Below are 19,335 nucleotides of genomic sequence, written 5' to 3'. Positions count from 1 at the left end.
GAGTAGCTGATGTCTAGCTGATTTTTTGTGTGTTTTTGGTAGAGATGGGGTTTCACCATGTTGGCCGGGCTGGTCTCTAACTCCTGACCTCAAGTGATCTGCCCACCTCAGCCTCCCAAAGGACTGGGGTTACAGGCATGAGCCATTGAACCCGGCAAGAAAAATATATTTTCTCACAGTCTGGAGAAGCTAGAAGTATGAAATCAAGCTGTACACAAGTTATGCTCCCTTTGAAGGCTCTAGGAGCGAGTCCTTTCTTGCTTTTTTGTTTCTGGTGGCTCCAGATGTGGCTGGAGTTTGTGGTTGTGTCACTCCGGTCTCTGCCTCCACCTTCCCATGGCCACCTTCTCTCTTTGTCTCTCTCCTGTGTACCTCTTACCAGGACATTTATCAGTGGTCTTAGGATCCATCTGATAATCCATCATGATATTATCTCAAGGATTTTAACTTCCTTAGAGTAGCAAAGATCTTTTTTCCAAATAAGCTCCCATTCCCGGGTTCTGGAATGCAGATGTATCTTTTAGGGGGATACCATTTAACCTGTACACACTCCTACTCTGCCAGTCATATAAACCTGTAACTTCTTTTAAAAAAAAACAAAAAACAAACCTCAGGCTGGGCGTGGTGGCTCATGCCTGTAAGCCGAGCACTTTGGGAGGCTGAGGCGGGCAGATCACGAGGTCAGGAGTTCGAGATCAGCCTGGGCAACACGGGGAAACCTCGTCCTTACTAAAATACAAAAAATTAGCTGGACGTGGTGGTGGACACCTGTAATTTCAGCTGCTTGGGAGGCTGAGGCAGGAGAATTGCTTGAACCCAAAAGGCGGAGGTTGCAGTGAGCCAAGATTCTGCCACTGCACCACTCTACCCTGTGCAATAGAGCTAGACTCTGTCTGCAAAAAAACAAAAAAGAAAACCCCCGCTTGTCAAATGTAGTAGAAATTTTGTGTTTTCAATTCAAATACTTTGATGCCAAAATCTTTTCTCTGAAAATGAAATGGTTTGCTTCTCAGGATTTGGTCTCCGATATGAAGTAAACCATTCTTCTTTCCCTTCATTTCTCCTCCCACATCATGTTTCTCAGAGTATCTTATGATAGAAAATTGATTTCAAAGGCTGAACACAGTGGCTCACGCCTGTAATCCCAGCGCTTTGGGAGGCCAAGGCGGGTGGATCACCTGAGGTCAGGAGTTCTAGATCAGCCTGACCAATATGATGAAACCCCCGTCTCCACTAAAAATACAGAAAACATTAGCTGGGCATGGTGACACGCGCCTGTAATCCCAGCTACTCGGGAGGCTGAGGCAGGAGAATTGCATGAACCCAGGAGGCAGAGGTTGCAGTGAGCCAAGATCACACCATTGCACTCCAACCTGAGCAACAAGAACAAAACTGCATCTCAAAAACCAAAACAAACAAACAAAATTAGCCAAGCATGGTGGCGCACGCCTGTAGTCCCAGTTACTTATTAATACCAAGAGTATTGTCACTCAGGAAGACCCCTGTAGTGGTTCACCAAGGCTGCCATAACAAAGCAATGCCATCGGGGTGGCTTCAAATAAGAGAACTGTCTTTTCTATCTTTTCTTTTTTTTTAAGACAGAGACTGAGGCACTAGAACCCAGGAGACAGAGGTTACAGTGAGCCAAGATCGTGCCACTGCACTCCAGCCTGGGCAACAGAGTAAGACTCCATCTCAGAAAAAATAAAGAAATAAAAATAAAAATAATTTCAGATCCCCTGAGGTCAGGAGCTTGAGACTAGCCTGGCCAACATGGCGAAACCCCAACCCTACTAAAAATACAAAAAATAGCTGGGCATGGTGGTATGCACCTGTAATCCCGGCTACTCAGGAGGCTGAGGCAAGAGAATCATTAGAACCCGGGAGGCAGAGGTTGCAGTGAGCCAAGATCATGCCACTGCACTTCAGCCTGGGCAACAGAGTGAGACACCATTCCTCCCAAAAACAAAGGAAAACTGATTTCAGGTATTTTAGAAACCCGAATAAGGATGTCCAGGGCATGTGACTCTGTGAAGCTGGGAAGTGAGAACTTCTCCATAGGGTCATCTTCTGCAGAATCTGGGTGGAATGCCTGAGGGCCTGGGAGCCTTCTCTTTCCTGCAATTTATCATTTGTCTTTGCCTGCCCTTCACTCACTTTCTTTCTGAAGTTGGTTTTTCCATATTGGTATATAAAATGAGAAATTGAGCTCCTTTTCTTTCCCTAGCTGAAAGGATTATTTTATTTTCTTTCATGTTCTTCCCAACCTCTCCCTTTCTCAAGCTGCTGGAATGTTCTTCCAACGCCGGTTTGAACTGCACCGTGGTGTCTCAGCTTCCTGTTCTTGTAGGTTGGGCTTGCTCATGGCCATTCCCGTGGGTCCCAGACTTTGGCAATTCCCCAGCAGATCTTTTGGGGATCTACCAAGAGAGATTCACCCCAAGGTCTTGATGTAGTTTGAAAACAAAACCAAAAAGGGCAAAAATGACTGCATTGGGTTTTTGAAACTCATCTCTAAGTGTGTTTGGAATGAGACATCCTTCCTTCTGTCCTGAGAGCCAGAGTGAACGCCTTGCATTTTGGTTCCATGGAAATGATCAATAGAGATTAGCTGGCTGTGGCTTCAGTGTGCACTGAGGCATGAACATGTACAAAAAAACAGTGGTGGCAGTCATCAGGGAGCACTTCCATTCTCCCCACCCCACCCCAAAAGTGTAGGAAGATAACCAGAATTAATTAGCATTTGTGAGCAATTGGCAGATGCTTTGAACGAAGGAGATTAACAAAGGGGTAAGCTTGTTTGCTTGATGTATCAAGGACTGGCAAGGCATGTTGTAACCTGCAAATCTAGAACCTTCAGAACCTGAGGCCCATGTCCTCTCCTGAGAATCACTTCTGAGCCCCGCAGCCTGTCTGCAGCAGTACCTGGGGCTGTGAGACCCACAGCAGGTGTGCCCTTCATAGCAGAGCTCCGAAGCTGTTGTGTTCTGATGATGTGTGTGAAATTAAAAATTTTCCATCTTGCGTTGGCAGGCTTGAAAGCAGGAGATGAGATTCTTGAGATCAATAATCGTGCTGCTGGCGCCCTGAACTCATCTATGCTCAAAGATTTCCTCTCACAGCCCTCGCTGGGCCTCCTGGTGAGGACCTACCCTGAGCTGGAGGAAGGAGTGGAGCTGCTGGAAAGCCCACCCCACCGAGTGGACGGCCCTGCGGACCTCGGCGAGAGCCCCCTCGCCTTTCTCACCAGCAACCCAGGTATGACTGCGCAGGGTGCTGGAGGCAAGTCTGAGCTCCATTCCACCACAACCGAGGGAGTTTGTCATGCGGCTTGTATATTTCAGTGAGTTTCTCTGTCTGACAGGTAGTATAAAATGTGTGTGCAAGATGAGCTGATGACTGGCCCTGCATTTCCTGTTGAAATTTCAAAGGCACAGGGAACTTTATTTTCTCATATAACTGTTTTGCTACAAATCCACCTGTCATCATGGACAGCTTTATAATGCTTCTGCTGTTTGTCATTTTGGAGAAAGGTGAATGTTTAGAAGCCCTTGGTTGTGGATAGAGATATGGAGGCACAGAAGTGTTAGAAATTGCGCCAGGCATGGTGGCTGACACCTGTAATCCCAGCAGTTTGGGAGGCTGAGGCAGGAGGATAACTTGAGGCCAGGAGTTTGAGACCAGCCTGGGCAACATAGTGAAACTCTGTCTCTACCAAAAAAAAAAAAAAAAAATTAGCTGGGCATAGTGGTGAGCACCTGTAGTTCCAGCTACTCCAGAGGCTGAGGCAGGAGGATTGCTTGAGCCTGGGAGTTGGAGACTGCAGTAAGCTGTGATCACACCACTGCACTCCAGCCTCAGAGTCAGAGACCTATCTCTTAAGAGGAAAGAAAAAGGCTGGGAGCGGTGGCTCATGCCCGTAATCCCAACACTTTGGGAGGCTGAGGCAGGCAGATCCCTTGACATCAGGGGTTCAAGACCAGCCTGATCAACATGGCAAAACCCCATCTCTACTAAAAATATAAAAATGAGCCAGACATGGTGGCGTGTGCCTGTAATCCCAAGCTCTGTAACCCCAGCTAGTTGGGAGGCTGAGGCAGGATAATTGCTTGAACCCAGGAGGCAGGGGTTGCAGAGTGCCAAAATCGTACCACTGTATTCCAGCCTGGGCACACAGTGAGACTCTGTCTCAAAAAAAAAAGAACAAGTGCTGAGAATCACATGAGGTGCTGAGACTAAGTCCTACCTCTCTTCCTGCCTTCCCTGTCATCATCTTCCAAGCCACCCAGCCCTGCTTTCCTGCTGTCTGAGAGAAGGATGTGAGCTGAGATGCTGAGAGGCCCGGAGTGGAAATGTGTGCAGAGCGCTTGTTTGCTGTTTGCCTTTTGAACTTTTTCAACCTGAAGGCTGAACCAGAACCCATCAGTGAAGCCCGCTGCCCTTCCTTCCTCTCCCCCTCCCTCTGGCCACCTGTGCTCATTCTCCTAGAGGCCGCGTGAGTGCTACCTGCCTTTCAAAGTCTTCCTGAGACTCCACAGAGTTAGCTCCATCCTCTGGGCCCCCACGACCCTGCAAATTTGACTTCCATGTGGGCCTTCATTCGATCATGCAATTTTTCTTGCTTGTGTCTCTCTCTTTGCCTGAATTTATTTCCTGGGACTGGGTTTATGTTCCTTGTTTTTGTTCCTGGCTCTTTACATGTGGTTCACTACACAGGTGGCCCCATCTTGTTCAGCAAGAGGGTGAGTGAACGACCGGATGAACAGCACAGCTGTCGTTTATTTCTCTATTGGGTTCATTTAGTGAGTTAGGGTTCTGTCATTATTTTCTCTTTTCAAAGCTTGGGATAAAAAAGAAGCGTTCCATTCAAAATGTGAAGCGGAAGGCTCTTGGGACATGGGTATTCTTGCCCTGCCATTGTTGTTTTTCAAATCACTTTCTGAAGCTTGGCTTGCAGAGGAAGCAGGAGCCCTGTGATAGCTCATTCTTTTGTTCATTGGCTCCTTGGAAGAATTTGACGAGTTGAAGCTTCAGAAAATTGATTGCTTTCAGTTACAATTGACTTCCTTAGCTCATTTTGTCATTGTGGTCCCCACATCCCAGTCAAATTTTTGAAAAGCGACTCCAGTGAGTTGCATACCCTTAATAAAGGAGAATGAAGAGCACAAAGGCTGTTATTTCATGTGACCACAAGATGGCAGGCTTGACCTCATAAAACGGTTCACAGATACGGTTGTTTCTGGAATATGACTTTGAATGAGACATATTATGTTAGGTTAGATTATTTAAAGGATTTTATAAGCTTGCACGTATATGCTACCATGCTACAAGCAACAGTGTCTGCTCAACTTTCTTTGTTTTTTTTTTTTTCTTTTCTGTCTGAGCCCTTCTGGTTTACAGATACCAAAAAATAAATAAATAAATAAAAATTAAAAAACAAAACAAAACAGGGATTGGTAAACTATAACCCACAGACTAAAATCAGCCCACCACCTGTTTTTGTAAATAAAGTTTTATTAGCACACAGTCATGCCATTCATTTATGCCTTGTCTCTGGTTGCTTTCCTGTTGCAGTGGCAGAGTCAAGTAAGTAGTTGTGACAAGGACTTAGGGTCTGCAAAGCCAAAAATATTTACTCTACGGCCCATTACACATAAAATTTGCTGTCCTCTGATGTAAAGTATGACTGAGATTGCTCACGATTTGTTTCTCTAAAGATAGCCACTGTTAATATTTTGGTCTATTTCTTCTTCTTTTTTTTTGAGACAGAGCTTTACTTTGTTGCCCATGCTAGAGTGCAGTGGTGCCATCTCAGCTCACTGCAACCTCTGCCTCCAGGGTTCAAGCGATTCTTCTGACTCAGACTCCCAAGTAGCTGGGATACAAGCACCCACCACCTTGCCCAGCTAATTTTTGTATTCTTAGTAAAGCTGGGATTTCACCGTGTTGGTCAGGCTGGTCTGAAACTCCTGACCTCAGATGATCCACCTGCCCCGGCTTCCCAAGTACTGGGATTACAGGCATGAGGGCCCGGCCACATTGCTTTATCTCTTAAAATTTTGCGATTTTGCAGTCATCAAATATCCTTCAGAACAGAGTCTACTTTGTCAAGTTAGGCAGTCAGACTGACTCAAGAATAAAGTGTGAAAGTAAAGCCACTGTATTTTTTTTTTTTTTTTTGGTAAGGTTTCTAAACTGTCTTCAAAATTAGTAAATTTCAGAAGAATCCCTGAATACTCTGGTCAAGTAGCAGCCCAATTGGACCTGCTGGAGCGGAGAAGGCACTTTAGTTCCCCACCTGGGTCTCTGCCTTCTCATTGCTTCTGCTTCCTAGTACCCACTTTACACTGGAAGATAAAAGCAAAGGGAAGTAAACAGGATAAAAGAACTGAAAGATTGTTCCGTGATGGGGCAGAGATAAGGCAGTATCAACAGACAGCAGCAGTTAAAATAGAAAACAACCCAGAAAATTTTGTACAATAGGCAGGCTGGACTACAACCTTAGTCTAAATTTAGAAGTAACTGAAAATAAGAAACATCCTGAGTGGCAGGTTTGAGGTTTGACGGGAGTGTGGGATGGCTGGCGTGCTGGATAGAGGGCCTTGTCGCGTCTCAGGGACCCTGGGGTTCATGTGAGTGGTGGCTGCCGCCTGGCTGTTGGAGCTGGTCCTGCAGAGGCCCACTGTCTCACAAGCTCAATTGTACAGACTTGGCCAGGTCCTCGCCTAAGAACCCTGAGTGAGTATGGGATTAGCTTTCAGAGTTGGATTATTTTGAGCTGCTTTCTCGTGGAGAGGTTTATTTCTTCTGTGTAGAAGCATCACAGCCTGCTGGCTAAGTAGGTCTTGGAAACAATTTCTTTCGAACTCAGTCATTTGCAGGGGACAGAGTCTGACCCTGTCGCCCAGGCTGAAATGCAATGGCAGGATCTCAGCTCACTGCCACCTCTGCCTCCCGGGTTCAACTGATTCTCCTGCCTCAGCCTCCCAAATAGCTGAGATTACAGGCACCCGCCACCATGCCCGGCTAATTTTTTTGTATTTCTGGTAGAGACAGGGTTTCACCGTGTTGGCCAGGCTGGTCTGGAGCTCCTGGCCTGAGGTGATTCACCCACCTCGCCTTCTGAAAGTGCTGGGATTACAGACATGAGCCACCGCACCTGGCCAGAACTCAGTTTGTTTCTAGGTTCACCAGCTTCATGACCTTGACCTGGTCGTGGTTAATCCCTCTGGGCCCCGGTGTCCTCACCTACAAAGTGGGGATAATGCCACACTCATCTCACTGGGCTGTTGTGAGGACTAAATGAGTCATAAAAATAAAGCATTTAGAATATTACCCAGTAAGCGCTAAATAAATGTTTTGTATCTGAACCCATTCTCTCGTGGGGGACATGAGGGTTCCTTGGCCTGTGACCAGAGATTGCTCTCTTGCAGTCATCCCCCTGCCTTCTGCACCACCTCAGTCTGAAACAGGTGGGTTACCTGATAACTAAGTTCATGAATTACACCTTGTTTATATTTTCCTTGCCCAAACCAAAAGAAATGAATGCTGTAGTCTAGAATGCTGAAGTTCCTGGGCCCTTTTTCAGAGCTCATGAGGCACTTGGTCCGAGATGGGGTCTGGGCCTGCATTTGTTCTGGTGGTTGCTTTTTTTTTTTTTTTTATTGAGTGGGAGTCTCGCTCTGTTGCCAGGCTGGAGTGCTCCTGGGTTCAAGGGATTCTCTCACCTCAGCCTCCCGAGTAGCTAGGATTACAGGCATGCGCCACCACGCCCGGCTAATTTCTGTATTTTTAGTAGAGACGGGGTTTCACCATGCTGGCCAGGATGGTCTTGATCTCCTGACCTCGTGTTCTCTGGTGGTTTCTTCTAATGTGCAGCCCTGATCGGCAGCCACTGCCTTACATCACCAACTCTTCCTGGTTATTGTTCCCCCCACTCCCCCAACTTTTTCTTATCTTGGTGGAATCATAAGGTAATTGGAATGTTTCGGTGACGGGCAAACCTTCTATAGTTTGTTGATCACATTTTGTGATCGGCTTCATTGAGATTTTTTTTGTCATGAAAATTTGTTAGGTGGTCTTATAGTACCCTGCCCTTTCTCCAGTTCCTTGGTGAGGGAAGCCTGGTGAATGCGTTGTCACATTGGCTTAGAAAGCCAGGATCTGCTGGGCGCAGTGGCTCACGCCTGTAATCCCAGCACTTTGAGAGGCTGAGGCCAGTGGATCACCTGAGGTCAGGAGTTCGAGACCAACCTGGCCAACATAGTGAAACGCTGTCTCTACTAAAAATACAAAAAATTAGCTGGGCATGGTGGCAGGTACCTGTAATCCCAGCTTCTAGAGAGGCTGAGGCAAGAGAATCACTTGAACCCAGGAGGCGGAGGTTGCAGTGAGCCGAGATTGCGCCATTGCACTCCAGCCTGGGCAAGAGTGAAAGTTTGTCTCAGGAAAAAAAAAAAAAAAGAAAGCCAGGATCTGCATAAGAAGAGTCTATCCTATCCTAAGTGTTCTAAAACTCAGTTTCCTACCCTTGGCTGTTTGCCATCCATGAGTTCTGGTTTGCAGTCTTACGAAGCTACTTTCATCTGTTTGGTTTTTTTTAAGCATTTGTTTTCATATGTATTTGTAGCAAAAAAAAGGGAAGGATGTCTAGGACAAAAAGATCGTTCCTCCAGTGGCTGTTATTATAAAAAGATCTCAGTAGTGAAGAGGAAGCTGGACTAGGAAGTTGCAGAACTGTATTTGTGTGAGGTTTCAAAAAAGTCTCTCTTGTGTTCTTGTGTGATTTATTTTAAATGCTGATCTTACCTAGCAATGTTAACAATCTGGGCGAGGTAATGCTTTGCTATGGGGTGCTGTCCTGTGCATTGATGTTTCGCAGTACCCCTGCAAGCCACTGTAAGACAACAGTACACCACCTCCCCAAGTTGTGCCCATCAAACATACCTTCAGACATTGCCAGAAGTCCACTGGGCAGCAAAATCTCCCCATTTGAGAACTACTGGCCTAATTTATTAAAAGATACAGCTTTATCACCCAGTTAGGGAGATGTTGCAGTGAACATCGATATAGGAAAGCAAAGCAAATCTAGATGTAAAATAGGTTTTTAAAACAGTTTTATAGGCCGGGCTCGGTGACTCATGCCTGTAATCCCAGCACTTTGGGAGGCAGAAGTGGGTGGATCACAAGCTCGGGAGATTGAGACCATCCAGCATGGTGAAACCTTGTCTCTACTAAACATACAAAAAAAAAAAAAAATTAGCTGAGCATGGTGCTGCACGCCTGTAGTCCCAGCTACTTGGGAAGCTGAGGCAGAAGAATGACTTAAACCCGGGAGGTGGAGGTTGCAGTGAGCTGAGATCGCTCTGCTATGCTCCAGCCTGGTGATAGAGTGAGACTCTGTCTCAAAAATATGAAAAGCAGTTTTGTAAGCCAGATACAGTGGCTCATGCCTATAATCCCAGCACTTTGGGAGGCTAAGGCTTGTGGATCACCTGAGGTCAGGAGTTCCAGACCAGCCTGACCAACATGGTGGAACGCTCTACTAAAAATATAAAAATTGCCTGGGCGTGGTGGTGGGAGCCTGTAATCCCAGCTACTAGGGAGGCTGAGGCAAGAGAATAGTTTGAACCTGGGAGGCAGAGGTTGCAGTGAGCTGAGATTGTGCCATTGCACTCCAGCCTGGGTAACAGAGGGAGACTCTGTCTCAAAAAAAAGTTTTATAAACCATTTATTAGGAGAATTCCAACACAAATACCCTTTTATGGCCTTGTTTTTCCTTTTTACATCAAGGAGAGAGCAAAGAAGAAAATAAATGCAATTATGTAAAAGTAATTATGCAAAACCTCAGCTTTTATGCAAATTATAAGAATCACAGTTCAAGTGACACCATTAGTGTCTTTCCAAGGTTTCAGATGCCTGTTTATAGCGTCTTCGGGCTCACATTCACTTTATGTTTTAGTTCATGCAGCTCTGCTGTGATTGTCCCTAGAATTCCACTTGACCAGTTGAGGTGAAGCAGGTGCCTTGGTTTACCTCAAGGAGTAGCCCACAGGATGACAGTAAAAGTGTCAGAGGCCATGGCTCCCACCTATAATCTCAGCACCTTGGGAGGCTGAGGTGGGAGGATTACTTGAGCACAGGAGTTCGAGACCAGCTTGGGCAACATAGTGAGACCTTGTCTCTACTAAAAATTTCCAAATTAGCCAGGCATGTGGTATGCACCTGAGTCCCAGCTACTCAGGCAGCTAAGACAGGAGGATCCCTTGAATACAGGAGGTTGAGGCTGCAGTGAGCCTTGATCACACCACTGCACTCTATCCTGTGAGACAGAGCAAGACCCTATCTCTAAAAAAAAAAAAAGGTAACAGGCTGGGCAAGGTGGCTCACACCTATAACCCCAGCACCGTGGGAGGCTGAGGGTGGATCACCTGAAGTCAGGAGTTCAAGACCAGCCTGGCCAGCACAGTGAAACCCCCTCTCTACTAAAAATAAAAAATATTAGCCAGGAGTGGTGGCAGGCGCCTATAATACCAGCTACTCTGGAGGCTGAGGCAGGAGAATCACTTGAACCCAGGAGGTGGAGGTTGCAGTGAGCTGTGATCACACTACTGCACTCCAGCCTGGGCAACAAGAGCGAAAGTATTTCAAAAAAAGAATAAGAAAAAGAAGTAACAATAATTTAAAAAATAATAAAAGTTCCAGAGTTCCAAGGACTGAAGCTGCTTCTTGTTCAAAAAATGGTTATTCCTGCTGCTGTGCTGTGGCTGTGGCTAGCAGCAGCCCCATGGCTTGTTAAAGGCAATTAGGGCCAGCGCTGGAGTTGGAAAGTCAGCCCCTTTGATAAAAACCTCAGGCGTGTCTGTCTGATGCCAAGTGGAAGCTTGTGCTCTGTGGCCCGGACCAATGACCCTCCTGCAGGAAGTAGATTAAGCAGCGTTTGTTTAACAGGAAAGGCCTCTGTGATAGCCGTGAAAATCCAAGGCACCTTGCTTCAGAGCAGGGAATTGCCAAGTGCAGAACACGGACAGCCGCTCCGTCTGCATGGGCAGGACGTGCCTCTGTGCAGGACCCGTGAAGTGTGAGGTTCTATTTTGGTCCGATGTTCCATGGAGATGGCCTGGAGCTCGATTCTGAAAACTGAAGACAGTCAGGCGGCAGGGAGGGGCAGCAAAGGAAGAGGAACTGCACAGATTTCTCTTCCCACAAACAAATATGGTCCAGGGCTTCAGATTCTCTGAAGTCTCACAGATACCCGGCAGCACATGGTCCTCTGTTTGTTTGTTGATAACATTTGGAGCCATGCGTGCCTTGTAAACTGTCAGCCTGCTGTGCTTCTTGTCACACAGCACATGGCCCGCTTGGGTGGGCCCTGCTGGGGCCGGGGCGGGGTGACTTCCAGTGCGATTTGATCGATGACACCATCAAATCCTGCATGTGGGGAAAATAAAAATGTTTCGGAGAGTGAGATGCTCTATTTTTATATGTTTAAAGATTACTAATGTCCCTTATATTTGACTTTCACAAGAAGCTAACAGGATTGGTAAGGTCCAAATATACAGTTTTTATGGATTTTTAAATTTCTGTCTATAGGAAACAAAGACTGAGATTTTGTGACATTTGATTAAAAAGAAGTTATTGCCTACCAAGTTAAAGTTGTAATGTTCCCCCTTTTGTCTCTCTCTTTCTCTCTCTTTCTTTCTCTCTCTCTTTCTCTCTTTCTTTTCTTTCCCTCCTCTCCCCTCTCCTTTCCTCTCCCTTCTTTTCCTTCTTTCCTTTCTTTATCTTTCTTTTTTCTTTCTTTCTCTCATTCTATAATAGTTGTTTTGGTTTGTTTTTTAGCTTTGTTGGAGGGATGTTTATGCAGATCTTACTATGGGCATTTATACGGAATTCTTAAAATCTTATAACAGTAAAATGACCGAAAAGCAAAATAAAATTATACCCTAACAGTTGAGTTCCAGCTCAGCATCTTCACTGACAGTGTCTAAGCTTTCTTTTACCCCAGCCCCAATCTTTTTTTTCCATCAGAGATTTAGACTCAAGCATTAATAAGATCTTTTAAAAATTTAGTGTTATAATTTTTTCTCTTTGGAAGTGTTTGAATTAGAGGGTCTGCTTAAAACACATTGTTAAGACATCTCACGGGGCCAGAATTTTTTTTCTTCCGCCTTAAACTGAAGTCCTACGTGTACTGGAATGAAGCAAAGTAGATGTGTCTAATCTGGGTAAATGAATGATAAATCTCAGTGTAAACGTATACTAATATGTTTGCACTTCCCCAAGTCTCCTCAGTGTCTGTCCTGCTAATGGTGTGTGGAAGGTACAGATTGCAAACATTTTTGCAGTCACAAAAATATTATTATTCGAAGTAACTTAAAAGGAAAAGCATTGATTTTACCTGTTCACCACAGTGAATTTTATTTATAGCATTACAGCAGTTTTTTGTTTGTTTTGTTTCTTTTCGAATAGAGTTGGGGTTTCACTCGGTCACCCAGGCTGGAGAACAGTGTCACAATCATGGTTCACTGCAGCCTTGAACTCTTGGGCTCAAGCTATCCTCCTGCTCTAGCCCCTCAAGAGTTTGGGATTACATTTGTGAGCCACTGCACCCACCTCTACGGCGGCTTTTCCTTTCATTTTCATGGTCCCTTGTCTGAGAGGGGCTGCAGTCCCGCTCTGGGCTTCTTAATTCCCTGAGGCTTTGTCTCTCTAGATGGAGCCCTGTTCCCTCTCTCCTGGGCCCCTGTTCCATGCCTGGCAGTGTGCTCGGTTTGGGATATGAATGGGCATTCTCCTTGCCCTGGCTGCTGCTTTGGCCACCACTGAGCCTTATCGTCAACTTTCTTCTCTCTGATTGGTGCCTTGTTTCCTGGTAAGTAGGTGGGGACAGGAATGTCCAGAACAAAGAAGATAATTCCTCCAACGTCTATCATTAGGGGAAAGCCACTCGCCTACTACTATTGTGAGTAGTTCAAAGGAAGCTGGAGTGGGAAGTTTTAGAACTGTTTGTATGGGATTAAAAAACAAACAAACTTGACATTGTTGTTGTCTACACTGCTTAAGCTGGGGGTGTTTAGAAAAGGTCCTGAAATATGGGAGTAGGAACAATGTCCCTTCCCATTTGAATTCCCTCTTCCTGCCATGCTGGTGTCTCTCCTCAGCTTTCTTGAAGTGTACCACTATCAGTTCCTGCCTTTGTGGCTTTCTTATATCATGAAATTCCCTCTAACCACTTATTGGTTACCTACTACCATGTAACAAATCACCCTGAAACAGCTGTTTCACTTGCTCCCTGTTCTGTGACTCAGCAGTTTGGCCTGGGCTCAGCTGTTTGGTTGTTCTGCTGACCTTCCCTGGATTCACTCATGTGGCTCTGTGGTCCAGTGGCTTGACTGAGGCTGGAGGGTTTAAGATGGGCATACTCACTCCCACGTATGGTGACTAGACAGCTGTGCCCCCGTCCTTGGAGTCTCTCATGGGAGGCTAGCTTGAGGTTTCTTTGTACGGAGAGCTCAGAATTCCCAGCAGGGCAAGACCAGAGACTGCAAAGTCACTTGAGGCCTTGGCTCACAATTAACATATTATCTCTTAAGTTGCTTTCTGTTGGTGAAAGCAAATCACAGAGCCGGCCCAAATTCATGGCGTGGCAAAATAGACACAAAAGTCTGTGCTTAAAGAGGTGAAAGAAATAATAACTGTCCTCTTTGCAAACGATCTGCTACAAACTGCATTGACCATTCTAATTCATTTTATTGATTTTTATCTTCAGTTAAGGGTAGAAAATATGACATGGGGATAAAAATTAGGCTTTAGAATCGGATACGGCTCCAGGTATTGATTTGTAAGTTCTTTTATATTTTAGATGTTAATATTTTGCTAGTTATATGTATTGAAGTTAACTTTTATCAGTTTATGACATGTCTTGCATATTTGATGCCTTTTTACCAATGAAAGTATTTAATTTCAGTAAAATCTGGATTTTCCATCTTACATGGTTTGTACTTTTTATATCTGGTTTAAGAAATCTCTCTCGCCCCTGAAGTAGTAAACACTGTCTTCTATATTTTCAGTTTGGGCTATTCACTTACTGGTTTATGTCCCTGGTGCTGATTTTTGTGAATGGTGTGAGTTAGGATCCTATGTTATGTTTTTTCACGTGGGTCATCCACCGTCCTGGCATCATTTGTCAAATATTCTATTCTTTTCTCACTGATCTGCAATGTTACAACTGCTGTATTTCACATTTCCATATACAGGTGGCCCCAATTTATGATGACTTGACTTAATGATTTCATTGGGACATAACCCCATCATAAGTTAAAGAACATCTGCGTGGGATGGAGGCACTGTTCTGAGCTCTGTGTTCTGTTAGCCTCTTCTGCACTGCTTTAAATTACTATAATTTTATAATATGTTTTGAGATCCAGTATCCAAAGTACCCTAATCTTGTTTTTCTGCTTCAAAACTGTCTTTGGTGTTACTGCCCTTTTTTTCTTTCATAAAATATTTAGTTCCAAGAAAAAATGTTGCCAGTGTGGTCTGCATGCATACGGATTCTTTGGTATTGCTTGAAACTTATACTGTGGCCTACCATGTGGCCTATTTGCAGAAATCACTAATTCTTATGGCAAATGCACATTCACCAGTTTCTTGGGAATAGGTTTGAAATGCATTCATGGATCAAGCTATATAATTACTGATGTTTCCAACTTCTGTATCCTGATGAATCGATTGTGTCTGACGTTTATGAAGCTTTCTTTATGTTTGCCTAATAGAGTTTTCCATCCTTTTAATCTTCTGTGTCTTTTACGTTTAAGTCTATGGCTTCCATAGAGCATGCAGCTGGAGCTTGTTTTGTACTGTTTTTCTTCTTTAATCTAAACCTGAGGATTAAGTCTTATGTTTAGCTGTTTTACATTTATTTAGAATAGCTATATATTTTTATTTGTTCCTATGATCTTGTTTTGCTCAATTTGTCTTGTTTTCCTTTCCTGTCCTCCTCTAGGTGGCATTTATAAATTCTGCTTTCTCCTTTCAACCTATATCCTTGATTTGATCTTAAAATTTTAACATGATTGTTTATTTATTTATTTTTGAGACAGTTTCACTCTTGTTGCCCAGGCTGGAGTGCAATGGTGCAATCTCAGTTCACTGCAACCTCTGCCTTCAGGGTTCAAGGGATTCTCCTGCCTCAGCCTCCCAAATAGCTGGGATTACAGGCATGCACCACCACGCCTGACTAATTTTGTATTTTTGGTAGAGACAGGGTTTCTCTGTGTTGGTCAGGCTGGTCTTGAACTCCTGACCCATGTGATCCACCCACTCAGCCTCCCAAAGTGCTGGGATTACAGGCGTGAACCACTGCGCCCGGCCTAACATGATTATTAACAGAATCCAAAGTTAGTCTTTCTAGTTTCCTCTTGGACAAAATTGTGAAATGGCTTTAAATATAATCACTTCCACCGTTGTTTTAGTTGCAGTTTGTATTTTGTTTCACCCCCAAGTACCTTTTTTGGGGAGTTGGGGGGTTTTCATATATACTAAGACTTATCTGTGTGTGTATCAGCTGTTTCTCATTTTAGCTTGCATACCACATCTTTTTCTTTTTTTCCCCACGCTCAAGTACATTCTTTAGAGAACTTTTTCAGTGAGATTCTGTTCATGGTAAACTTTCTCACTCTTTGTTTCTCAAAAGTCTTTATTAAAGTCTCTTTCTTGGATAATATTTTAGTTGAAAATGCAATTCCATAGTGATAGTTTTAACATTTGAAAATTTCTGTGCTATAATAAGGCAACGTCTTTGGATTAAGGTTTCAGTCTTTTCTCATTTCGTCAATTTACATCTCGTCTATTGAGTGTTTCATTTCAGTGGTTATAGTTCCTGTTTCTAACAATTCTATTAATTTACTTGGTGTTTTTTAAAATTATCTCCTTCTTCTTCTTCTTCTTTTTTTTTTTTCCAAAAAATCAATCCCAGGCTGGAGTGCAGTGGTGCAATCTCGGCTCACTACAACCTCAGCTCGCTGCAACCTCCACCTTCCAGGTTCAAGCGATTCTCCTGCCTCAGTCTCCTAAGTCCTGGGATTACAGGCACTCACCGCCATGCTCAGCTAATTTTTATATTTTCAGTAGAGATGGGATTTCATCATGTTGGCCAGGCTGGTCTTGAACTCCTGACCTCAGATGATCTGCCCACGTTGACCTCCCAAAGTGCTGGGACTACAGGTGTGAACCACTGTGCCCAGCTCCCTTTCTTCTTCTTTTAAGAAAATATTTTAAGGCCAGGCGCGGTGGCTCACGCCTCTAATCCCAGCACTTTGGGAGGCCAAGGCGGGCGGATCACGAGGTCAAGAGATCGAGTCCATCCTGGCCAACATGGTGAAACCTTGTCTCTACTAAAAGTGCAAAAAATTAGCAGGGCATGGTGGTGCGTGCCTGTAGTCCCAGCTACTCGGGAGGCTGAGGCAGGAGAATTGCTTGAAACCGGAAAACGGAAGTTGCAGTGAGCCAGGATCGTGCCACTGCACTCCAGCGTGGTGACAGAACGAGACTCTGTTTCCAAAAAAAAAAAAAAGAAAATATTTTAAGCATACTTACGTGACATTTTGTATATGATCACTGCAGTATCATTCCTTGGGGATCTGATTTTGTCAGTTATTGTGTGTGTTGCCTCTTGCTTATAGTGATGTGTTGCCTCTTGGGTTTTATAATATGGGATTATGGGTCCTTGTTTGACCAAGTTCTATCTCAGAGTATTATATGATACCATCATTAAGAGTGAATTCTTCGAGAGTAGATTTGTTTTTGCTCCTACCAGATGCCTTAGAATATAAACACATAAAGTCAGTTCTGTGATTAGAATTTCAGGGAAGAGGCTGGGCATGGTGTCTCATGCCTATAATCTTGGCACTTTGGGAGGTGGGCAGATCACCTGAGGTCAGGAGTTTAAGACCAGCCTGGCAAACATGGAAAAACCCCGTCTCCACTAAAACTACAAAAATTAGCCAGGCATGGTAACTGGCACCTGTAATCCCAGCTACTCAGGAGGCTGAGGCAGGAGAATCACTTGAACCTGAGATGCAGAAGTTGCAATGAGCTGAGATCAAGTGACTGCACTCCAGCCTGGGCAACAGAGCTAGACTTCATCTCAAAAAAAAGGAAGAAAAAATGAAAGTCCGGCCAGGCACTGTGGCTCGTGGCTGTAATCCCAGCACTTTGGGAGGCCAAGGCAGGCAGATCACCTAATGTCAAGAGTTCAAGACTAGCCTGGCCAACATGGTGAAACCACATATTTAAAACAAAAAATGAAATAAAATAATAATAAAAAATATAAAAATACAAAAATTAGCCGGACATGGTGGTGGGTGCCTATAATCCCAGCTACTTGGGAAGCTGAGGCAGGAGAATTGCTTGAACCCAGGATGCAGACGTTGAAGGGGCACTGAGATCGCGCCACTGCTCTCCAGTCTGAGTGACAAGAGCGAAGCTCCATCTCAAAAAAAAAAAAAAAAAAAAAAAAAAAACCCAAAAAAAAAAAAAAAAAAAAAAAAAAAAGAAAATGCTTTTATTTACTTTCTCACTATTTCGTGAGCATCAGCTATATCCTAGGCATTGTAAGCGATGGATGTGCAGGGATACAGCATTTCTCTGCACAGTCTACCGGTTGTACAACTCCAGGAGGTTGTGATTCTGCAGACCACATTGTGAAGGGGGACCCTGTCAGTTGTGCATCCTGGCTGCTCTGGACTTCGCGCTGAGCATGGCGTGGTTCCTGTGATCAGAGCACTGAGTACTGTTGCCATCGTGTTCCCACATGAGCTTGTCAGCTCTTCCACATCAGAGATCAGCTCTTCCTCTTCATTCTGGCCCCATACCTAGGTCATTGCCCCGATGCAAAATAGTCAAGCACTTTTGTTTTGGCAATGACAGTTGACATAGATGATTTCTGCCAAGTTAATTGAGCTTCCTTTTTTGACTACCACCACCTTAAGAGCCAGCAATGAGTGATCGAATAATGAAAAGAAACTCGAGAAAATCCAAGAGCCAGAGCCAAAAGGTGGAGAAACCAACAGAAGCCTCTAAGCCATTCAAGATACAGTCACTTAGTTGGTGCCTCATTCCAGGGAAGGAGAAAGAGACAGTAGGAGGCAGCGTTGGTGCCGGGTTGGCTTAGAGGTCCACCTCCTCCCTAAGTTTCCTGGCCAGCTTGGACCTGAATAGAAAGCGTTGCCAGGCAGCTTATGGCTGTAATGGTGTCATTGGAGCAAGGGAACCACTTTGCAGACCCTCATCTAAAGCATCAGAGGCTCCTCCTGCTTCCATTTCTTCTCTTTCCTTCTCTCTTGTCTGGTTATATTGATAATGCTCAAGTCCGCGATCCAGTGCCTCCTATTGTAGGACTGTGGTACTCACACCACTGTCTTCTCAGATTCAAGTAGAGAAGGTTTTCAGTGTTCTAGAGTCTCTCTTCCAAATGTGGTCCATGGTCCTGCAGTTTTGATGAGTATCATTCAGAGCTGGTAATAAATGCAGAATCTTAGGCCCAACCCCATGCCTGTTGAATGAGAATCTGCATTTAACATGATCCCCCAGGGATCCAGATTCTCTGTCAGTTTGAGAAGCACCCCACGGGAAAGTGATCCTCATGTTCTCTTCTCAATGCAGAGAACCACTATAGAGATTCACTGTGGTAAGCACTCAGTAAATAGCAAAGGAAGAAAGTTGCTTGCACTTCTGCACAGAATATCATGGAAAGAGCAGGTATTATAAGATATTTATAGTTTGCCAGACTTAGCAAACATAGATTTTGCAGGATTTTTTAGGTAATGGATGTGGGAAGTCATTTTTTTTGTTGTACTGGTCTCAGTATGTTTTTTTAAATTATTTTAGTAATCAATGAATTCATCAATTTGCTAATTGTAACATTAACAAAATTAGTTACTTTTTTAATACATAAAATATATATTCTTTTATTATGGTGGCTCACTCCTGTAATCCCAGCACTTTGGGAGGCTGAGGTGGGCGGATCACCTGAGGTCAGGAGTTCGAGACCAGCCTAACCAACATGGTGCAACCCCATCTCTACTAAAAATACACAATTAGCCAGGCATGGTGACACATGCCTGTAATCCCAGCTACTTGGGAGGCTGAGGCAGGAGAATTGCTTGAACCTAAGAGGTGGAGGTTGTGGTGAGCTGAGATCACGCCATTGCACTCCAGCCTAGGCAACAAGAATGAAACTGCGTCTCAAAAAAAAAAAAAAAATACACACACACACACATATTCTTTTATTATAAATTATTATTGTCTTAGCTGAAGTTGCTATAACAAAAT

At 44.3% G+C, this 19,335-nt stretch overlaps 1 protein-coding gene across 1 annotated transcript in view; it reads left to right on the top strand.

Moving 5' to 3' along the window:
• The window catches only part of TIAM1 (TIAM Rac1 associated GEF 1), a 240,106-nt gene that overhangs the window by 173,769 nt on the left and 47,002 nt on the right, over positions 1–19,335 (top strand). Inside the window, exon 14 of the mRNA XM_037734462.1 lies at positions 3,034–3,258. Within this exon, the coding sequence (XP_037590390.1) occupies positions 3,034–3,258 (225 nt within the window). The remainder of the gene's footprint in view (positions 1–3,033; positions 3,259–19,335) is intronic.

This window comes from Cebus imitator, unplaced genomic scaffold (genome assembly GCF_001604975.1).
Source record: "Cebus imitator isolate Cc_AM_T3 unplaced genomic scaffold, Cebus_imitator-1.0 Scaffold621, whole genome shotgun sequence".
Classification (NCBI taxonomy): Eukaryota; Metazoa; Chordata; class Mammalia; order Primates; family Cebidae; genus Cebus; species Cebus imitator.
This window is presented reverse-complemented; position numbering and strand designations above follow the sequence as displayed.